The sequence below is a fragment of the Pinus tabuliformis genome, chromosome 9 (genome assembly GCF_031772625.1).
Source record: "Pinus tabuliformis cultivar Carrire ecotype Pingquan chromosome 9, CPIR1, whole genome shotgun sequence".
NCBI classification, from domain to species: Eukaryota; Viridiplantae; Streptophyta; class Pinopsida; order Pinales; family Pinaceae; genus Pinus; species Pinus tabuliformis.
Window position 1 is genome coordinate 489,223,418 of NC_142307.1, and position 9,645 is coordinate 489,233,062.

General features: G+C 31.6%; 1 protein-coding gene across 1 annotated transcript; it reads right to left on the bottom strand.

Annotated features, from left to right (window-relative positions):
- Positions 1–393: 393 nt before the first annotated feature.
- On the bottom strand, positions 394–4,654 carry LOC149149349 (UDP-rhamnose/UDP-galactose transporter 1-like). The gene is made up of 5 exons (XM_089439810.1): positions 4,345–4,654; positions 2,144–2,331; positions 1,833–2,033; positions 1,464–1,625; positions 394–1,043 (listed from the first exon to the last, which is right to left on the bottom strand). The coding sequence occupies exons 1-5, from the start codon at positions 4,469–4,471 to the stop codon at positions 681–683; spliced, it is 1,041 nt and encodes a 346-aa protein (XP_089295936.1). The 5' UTR covers positions 4,472–4,654; the 3' UTR covers positions 394–680.
- Between the last annotated feature and the right edge of the window lie 4,991 nt (positions 4,655–9,645).

The following is a 9,645-nucleotide window of genomic DNA, read 5'->3' on the forward strand; positions in this document are numbered from 1 at the left end:
ATTCTATAATAGATTAATCATCTTAGTTCTGGTTCATAGGATAGAAAATAAGTTGGATATTTCTGATCAGTGGTTTCTCAAATTACAAGCCAAGTTTGATGTAATTGTTTATGACTCTTACAATGTGAAAAAATAATTATTTATCTTAAAATTATCATGATTTTTTTTTATTATCTAAAATGTTGATCACAATATTAAAAATTAATCAATATATTCTACAATTTGGTTTTCAATGTTGGTTTGATATATCAAAAATTGCAGCAGATCTAGACGCAGAGATGGCTATCACCACTTAGATTATTAAGAATATCAAAAAGGCGACGAGCAAGGTTAACCAGAGTCTTGCAGCTTAAAAAATAGACCACTCTCAAGTGCAAAAGGAGTTTGGTGCAGGTAATAAACAACCAGTGTGAACTCACCATTGTTTATTCCTGAAGTGTAACGCCAAACCCTACAGTGCGAAGCGATGTTGGTGGTAAAAAATTTCTGTACTATAACTATTTTTTATTCTTGTCAGTGTAACAGTACTGACGGTTAAAAAGAATTTGAGTCATTGGTGAGCAAGACACCAGCCAGCATTAGCAAGTTTCTATTCGATTACAAGGAACTTAATTGCGGCATGTCTACCAGTTTAATTTTCTGAATAACAGCTGCTCTCGGAACACCGCATGAACTTGTAATTACTTTGTTTCTCCGCTGAACTCCATACCCTTGCTAGATTTCATTTCAAATCCACTCTTCAATAAATTTGCTGTCTCATCTGCATTATCTTTCATAATTGAAGTGGGTAAAATTTTGGAAGAGGCTTGCTTTGCTTTATCCACTGCCCAATTATACAATATCATGCCCGCCACAGCCAAGGCCATGCCCATTATGTTCTTTACTGTCAATGCCGAATCGAATAAGACCCAGCCTAAAACAAGAACACACACTGTTTTCATGTGGCCTAAAACTTGGAACGAAACTGCTGAGAAGCGCCCAATGCAAAGATACTGGCTTAGGTTGCAAAAAACGGCCAAAGCACAAGAGAGTAAAATGACGAACTGCATCAACAAATATGTTGTTAAATTCCATGTTCAGAGTTCACAAACAGCAAAGTTATGTGGAATTTGAGAATTGTCATCTGTATCTATCACATCACATCGCATTGACATTTTGAACCAATTAATATGATTTTTTTATCTAAGTTAATGAATCACATTTATGGTTAGAAAGTTCCATACAAATTTCTTTTAGGTAAACATCTAACCATCTATGTCAATAAATCACATTTAGAAATTTGTTTTAAACATCTATAACCAACCAGTGTGGTTTTTCATCCAGATTCACATTGAAAAATCTAAACAAAAAATTTAATGCCATAGATCTGAAAAAAAAAAATAAGAACAATTAAAATCACAGAAACATATACTATAGTCAGAAATCTGAGAACTATCATAAATGAAAAAGTACAGGTATCTTACTATTGCTCCAAGCGAAAATTCATAATCCAGCAAATTGTGCCCATTGAGACCAAAATCAATGAAAGGTCCCAACAATAGCAGAGACGCACACTGTATTGGGGCAGTTTTGCTCAGGAGATCAAATGAGCCGATGGCATATTTTTGTTGAAGGGAGCCAATAGACTGCAAGGACAAACAAAGTTTGATTTAGCCAATCAAATTTAGGTCAAAGAATCAAAGAATTATATTTTTGTTGAAGGGAGCCCTTTGTCATACATGTTTGTTGGTTGCCGCGTGACTAACGTTCCTATCAATATAGAAAGTGGGTTGAAGGGTCAACCATAGGTACTAAACAGTATTTACAAGTTTCATCAAAAGAAAATAACTTACTATTTGTTGAAGTGACGTGCAGAAGACACCAACCGCAGCTGCTAGGAAACCATTCATGTTTACCTTAACATCTGTGACTGTGCAAACGCCCACCCCCATGACCACAAGAAATACTGTTCCCTTGACTTCTGTGGAGTACTTCTTATTGTGAAGAATCCATTCCATGACACAAACAACTGGGATCATACTTAATTTAGAAATCTGAGCACTCAAGGCAGAACAAATGTCTCATTGTTAGGTAGATTGATGAAAGATCTAGATATTTCGTGATGATCCCAAAAATCAAAGCAGCGGATTGTACTTTTACTGACCTGATAAAATCCCACGGAGTTTAACATTAGACTGCAGTTCATTCCGACAATGGAAAGATTGGCAACAATAGAAAACCAGAAGAGATCCCAGAAAGGGACGTGCTTATTAGCAGTTGAGTATCCTAGCTGTCTCGACATAAATCCCACCAGCGCAGTCACGAGAAAGTGAAAACCGGTTAAGGTGGTTGCTGCAAAACATTAAAATCTGCAAACTGTCATTACGATCTCGTATTGTTCAAATCATAATCTTATATTTAAGAAAACAGCTTTGTCACTAAACATGCTCTCCCATGATCAGAAATTCACGAGTATATCCTATGCATATATCAGATCAGAAATAGCAACAATTATAACCAAAACAAAATTTACAAAAATCTCATTACAAATTAACCTGTTTTAGTTCTAGTTGTTTGGTGAACAATTTGTTTTTCAGCAAAATTGGTTCAAGTTTCAGGAAACATATTGTATCCGGTATTCTTTCCATTATTATATCCAGTATTCCTTCCATTAATAATATTTATGAAAAGCCAATCTACTAGTGAAAATAGTATTATGGAAGTCACAAATTTAAAAAAAAACAACAACAAACAAACTCAACCTCCAACCCAGATTAGATCAGATCTGATCTCACCATCAATAAATCTCTTAAAAAAAAAATCAGATCTGAACTCATCATCCATAGATCTCTATGAAACAAGAAGGTCTTTGCATTCAAGCTTTGATACCATCTCAAAGTGTAAAAACACTTGCAATAAATAACAACTTTCTAACAAAGAAATCAGAGATTTTGAAGAACTAAGAAAATAACTTCATTGCTTAAAGAAAATACGGCACATCAACCTAAGTTATAAGAGCAATGTAAGTTTCCAATCATAACTAAAAGATAAGACTAACAACACAAGAAATAAAAATATTAAGTAAACTTACAAATTCCAAGACTCTCTCGTTGAAACTCTGATGTATTTCAACTAATAAAATGTGAATCAAACACCACGGGATTGACTTTTTGGTATCCAATATCTTCATAGCATTGATATTTGTTAAATCCTAACTGCACCAAATAAATCCAGCTGCCCTAATCATTGATGGGGAGTTTCCATTAAACTGATCTGCTTGAGATTAAAGTGCCTTATACATGATTAGGATCTATTTATAATTATTTAATAATTATGATTTACATTTTTTCAAGTAACTGTTGTTATGGTTTCATGTTGGTATAACGGTCATCTTTATTTTGATTGTAGATTTGAAAATACTCTAAATCCTTTTATGTTGGTATAACTGGCATCTTTATTTTGATTGTAGATGTGAAAATATTCTAAATTTTTTACTTATAAAAATAAGTTTAAATAATTAATTTAATTTTTATTATCTTTAAGTTCTGAAATAACACAATATTATTTTTCAGTCTTAAATATTGCTGAAATTTACAATGCAATAATTGAAATTAGTATAAACCAAAAAAACAGGAAAAGAATATTCTTGTAATGTTTTCCTATACTCGGAACAAAAGCACATCCTAAAGTTTTGGATGGGTGTTTTTTCAATTAGTTTAAACCTAAAGAAACAGGGAAAGTATATTCTTATAAGGATTTTCTACACTCAGAACGAAAGCAAATGCTAAAATTTAAATGTATCAATAATAAGAAACTCACAACCTCTATATTTCTACAATCTCCTATAAAACATTATATTAACTTCACCCAAAATGCGGGACAACACATTATATGAAATCTCCAACGCTAGATCAAACATTGCATTAAGATGGATAAATACCAAGAAACTAACAAATATATGAAATCTCCAATGCCAAACCAAAAATTCAGATGGATATATATACGAAGAAACCAACATTGTTTATACGTAATACTTTCTTCAATCCTAGAAAAATCATTATATGAATTTCGTTCACCAGTGGCAGGCAGCAAATTTTATGAATTCTCCAATGCTAGACAAACCATTATATGAATTCCTGTCACTAGGGCCACACAACATATTAATCAATTTCTTCAAACACCAGGAAAGAAAGATGCCATTACCAATTTAATTTAACTGAATTCCTGTCACTAGTGCCAGACAACACATTAAATCAATTTCTTCAAACACCAGGAAAGAAAGATGCCATTAACAATTTAATTTAACTGAAACTACTCATGTGAATTTAAGTATTAGAAATGAACATGAACAGTAAATATGCTTACCGAATCTGAAATTATATCCTTTATCAGACATCACTTGCTTGTTAGCCATGATGATTCCAACCGAGCTGACCACATTCATTGCCCATACTCCCACATTTGACAAGGAGGATTTGTTCTCGGAACCCATACTGTAACATCCACAGAAAGCAAGAAAAGTATGAGCCTGGCTCTGGATTGTGAATCTTGAAGCAAATAGCAGAAGCGTACAGGCGCCTCTGCCAAGCTTTAAGATTCAGAAACTCTTGTGGTCTCCCAAAGTTAAATTTTTCTGGTGCTCAGACAGTTTCTGTCTGGACCCAAAAATATTTCTAAGCGCGTAGCAGAAATCTTTCCCGATGGCAATTCAATGCATATCATGAGTTACGTGCTGTATTTGATTCAGCCTTCGATTCATGCGGACAGAACGCTATTTCAGCGACGGAAGAAGAGGGCGACGTGAATTAAAACGGAAACTAAGTTCAAGAAAAGCCAAACCAGTCGGAGTCGCAGCGGGCTCCGCCATTGCCGGGGCATGTCATAGGAGTTCGTTCACCAGGTTGCGTCAATCAGTTTTTTTTGAGTTTTTTTAGGTGCTTCTTACGTAATATATTCGATATTCACATGGGTAGTTATGTCCATTCAAAGGCCATGATCAGAACTATTATATTTTACACATATATTGTAATGCAGTGATCGGTCGCACCATTTTCCTAGTATTTGAGTGGTGGAAAAGTGGTCCAGCGCCTCTGAATTTAATAGTTGAATGATTTGAAAATCTACGTTCACGATATATACATGTCCAAACAATTTGTAATCTTCTTGTTCACACTATTGAAAACCCTGGTCAACATTATATTTTTTATATACGTGTCCAAAAAATTTGTGATTTTCTTGTTCACATTATTGAAAACGCTAGTTAACATTATATTTTATAACGGGCTAAGCAATTCATTCTTTAATTCTTTATTGTGATTTGAGGATGTGGTATATTCCTTTCGTGTCATTACTGTTCACGTTTCAGTTTTATATTCAGTGTACGTTAAATTTATATTTCATTTAATGCTACGATGTTAACTTGGACTCTATAGCCTAAGGTTACATGACCCCATTAAATGATACTTAGTCTGTTAAGGAATACATATTGTAATGCTTACCTATAAGTCCATGGCACTACTCTCCACATGTTTCACAAATTGTTATTCAATAAGTCATCATATGAAATATGTAGTCCGCTGTAGTATTGATTTTGATGTAGCTAACGGTATTCCTTTTTCACAATGGGATAATATGGCAATGCCTAATCATACATAGGGTATTTAATGCCCGGGGATATACACTAGGTTAACGTGATAACACGGAGCGGGGAGTTTAGGCATTAAATAATTTTTGGGCTTTTCCGTGTTATCGGGCTAAGCTGTGTGCATATCCCCGGGCATTAAATACCCTATGTATGGTTGGTTAGGCGTTGCCGATGTGAATATGGTCTTACAATGTAAGATAAATTATTACTTTTAAGTGTTTTCTCAATGTTTAATTAAATTTGGATATAGAGTTTAGGCTTCTGTGATCCATATCAAGTTAGAGAAAGATTTTGGCGAAAACACTGGTCCTGAGGATGAACCACACTGGTTGGTTCGAAAAGCGTCGGCAAATGACATTCCATGTGATTTTCGCCAAAATCTTTCTCTAAATTTGGATATATTTTATAGAGTATTTTTAAGTGTAATTTTTTAGAAGTTTATTTATTTATTTTTCGATAGAAGTTGTTTAAAATTTAATAGGGATTTATTGAAATCACAAGTTTAACTTGTTAACTCTTTACAATCAATTGTGTCGAAAAAATTTGAAGATATTGAATTGTAGTAAAAAAACTAGTTAAAACAACACAAACCAAACTTGACAAAAAAGAATTTAGCATACCTAAATTCCTTAGAACTCCATATTTTCTTATTCAAATTTTAAAATGTGAATTATTAAATTTTTATAATTTAGATATTAAAAAAATATCTTATATTTATTTATATGTTAAAAAGATTAATTAAATGACAAAAAATATTCTTCATTATATTAAATTTTAATTAAAAAAGAAGAAGTGAGAAACACTTAATCTTTTCCATATAAAAATAATAATAATAATAATAGAAATATTGAAATGAGTAGAAGTGTATAGCATATTATTAAAACCTTAGTGTCTTTGAAATAAAAATAGAATTTGTGTTTATTTATTTTACAAATTCATTGAATTTAGAGTGTTTTAAGATAAGTTTAATGTGAATTAATTAATAAACATTGATCTTAATTTTAATAATATTGTTTTCCTTAATTAAGTTGATAGGTATGTTTTGGAATAGAGTTTCTTTAATTTTAATATATTTATTAATAATTTAAAATATATATATAATTTAGATAATTTGGATAATCTTTTTAATTTTGATAATGTGAGATGTATCATGATGTAAGTGTCTTGTGTTTAATATAATGTAATAACTATCCACATTTGTTAGCTATTTAATTACTTTATTGGAACAATAGCTTTAATCACTCAAATTAGGATAATGTATCATGAATTAAGTGTTTCAATGCTTCCCATAGATTGATTTATATCCCCATTTATGAGCGATTTAATTTGTATGGTTGTGTTAATTTAATAATATTGTAATAATATTTTTTATCACTTTAATTAGAATATTGTATCATGTTGTAAGTGTCTTGATGCCTAATATAGATTCATTCCCATGTGCGTTCCTCAGTGGAATAATAGTGTTAATGGATTAAATTAGGATATTGTATCACGACGTTAAGTTTCTTGATGCCTACTATAGATTGACAACTATCTATTATATGCTTATTTGCATTTATCAACCATTTAATTTATATGATTGATAATAGTGTTAATGGCTTAAATTATGATATTGTATCATGACATGATTGATAATAGTGTTAATGGCTTAAATTATGATATTGTATCATGACGTAAGTTTCTTGAGGCCTACTATAGATTGATACTACCTACTTTATCAACTATTTATTAGATGCTTATTTGCATTTATCAACCATTTAATTTATTTGATTGAGCTAGTTCAAAATATTGGAATTACTTCACCCAAGAAATTTATGTTATATTTTAGATATCACATCATAATTTTATACTCCACACATCCATGTATAAGTAGTTTTAATCAAGAAAATTGAGTGAAACGTATTGTATTTTCATTTTGCCAATAGGCATGTCTATTTTGGAATAAGGTCTTTCCAATTTTAATTTGATTATCAATAATTATTAGGTGGATGGTAGGTCTTTAACCTCCATGAAATATTATAGAATGTGCATAGTAGTATACACAAATTAAGGTTGAGATGTATCTTCAAAATAGTTAACCCTTTTTTCCCTTCTAATTAAATTAATTAATTAAGAATAAAGAATCATATGAACAAGTGTCATATGAAATGAGTTATGGTTTTTTTGGCATGTGGTATTGATAAGCCATTATATTGGCCCATGGTATGATCAAAAAGCCTATTTACAAATTAGGAATATTCGTGGTAAATTTGGGATAAATTTTCTTAAGCTTATTATTAATTGATTCCTATCAACCTTTACTTCTCATATAATTTTTATGGTTATACTACTCACATGTTATAATATATAAAACATTTTTTTATATTTCAAAATCTTATTGCAATGTTGAATAGTACATCTACATTTAGATGTACATATTGATGCTACAATACTAATTACAATTATCAATGATTTAGTAATTACAATTATCAAGATGGATGAATGTTAATGACATCATCATGACGCATTAGTGGCAATGAAACCAAAGAAAACAAAAATATGCTAACTTAGATGGATGATTAATATTTGAGTACCTAAACAATGGAGTCTTGGTAAAAAAAAATTATAAAGTTCTAGAAAACAATTTTTTCTTGTGCATGACTATGTTTTCAAAATATGTAACCTAAATTTTATAGTTTTTTTTAGAATATGAAAGTCAAAATGTATAATATAAATTTTATAGTATTTTAGAATATGAAAGTCATTATATCTTTGAAATTATGTAACCTTCCATTAGTGAACCTAAAAGGTTCTTAATATTATCTAAGAAACCTTTTATTTTTTTTAAATATTATAGGTCTCAGTGTTGCGTGGTGCACTATATAATTTTTTTTCAAATGGTTAAGGCCAAAAAAAAGTTATAGTGGAGAAATAAAAGAGAGATGTATTTCGAAAGTTTGACGTAAGAGAAAAATATTATTAAAATAGTAACACTAATATTTTTTTCTAATTATATATTTAGAATCTATAAAATAAACTCTCTGTGTGTCTATAGTTTCACAATAATGGATTTTTCTAGTCTATAGAAATATAATATTTTTTTCCAATTATATATTTATAATCTACAAAATAAACCCTGTGTGTCAATAGTTTCATAATAATGGATTTTTCTAGTCTATAGAAATATAATGTCAAAAATAGAGACATGTATATGTGTTCTAAAAAAATGACATTTTCATATATTTGCAACCCAAATCTCCAAATATGTGATCCCAAACCTATATCTAAAGCAACCAACTCATCATGCACACGATCTTCTTAGCAGAAAACAATTTAATTCAAAAAAGTGTGTATGTTCCCAATGTAAAAAACTTTTTTATGTTTTTCGAATTAGGAAATCATGCATTCTTAGCACTAAGAACATGTATGCATTCCTACCCCAAGGAACTTTAGCACATGGGAAGTGGTTGAGGTGGGGTTGGGGAGGGAAGGGGGATTAGGAAAGAGTGAGTGGTAAAGTGTGCATAGAGAGAGAGAGAGAGAGAGAGAGAGAGAGAGAGAGAGAGAGAGCTAGAAGGGGGTTGTTGTGAAGGAGGGATTGAGGGATGATGGGAGGAATAGAGAAATCAATTAAGGGGGAGGAAGGGGGGCAGAGAATGTGTGTGTGTGTGTGTGTGTGTGTGTGTGTGTGTGTGTGTGTGTGAGAGAGAGAGAGAGAGAGAGAGAGAGAGAGAGAGATGAAAGTGTTTTGTTGTGAGGAAGGGATTGAGGAATGAAGGAGTGATAAAGAGATAGATGAAGGGGAGAGGCATGAGGGTGGTATTTAAGGAGGGATGGAGAGAAGGAGAATTTAAGGGAGACAGACAAATTTATATGGTAGAGATAGAGGAAAGGGGGTGGGCAAAGAGAGATAGATAGTGGAAAAGGGAGCGAGAGAGATAAATAGATATTAAGAGAGAGGGGGGTGAGGGGGAGAGAGAGAGAAGGAGAGAGGGAGTGAGATATAGATATTTTAGGAGGGGAAAGAGAGAGGGAAGAATATA

What these genes read in the sequence shown, in the direction of transcription:
- LOC149149349 (XM_089439810.1), bottom strand. Translation starts at nt 4,471, where the DNA reads ATGGGTTCCGAGAACAAATCCTCCTTGTCAAATGTGGGAGTATGGGCA. An exon ending in AGGATATAATTTCAGATTCG is followed by an intron (nt 2,332 to 4,344) that starts GTAAGCATATTT and finishes AATGTTTTGCAG; the next exon opens with CAACCACCTTAACCGGTTTT. An exon ending in AATTTTCGCTTGGAGCAATA is followed by an intron (nt 1,044 to 1,463) that starts GTAAGATACCTG and finishes TTGTTGATGCAG; the next exon opens with TTCGTCATTTTACTCTCTTG.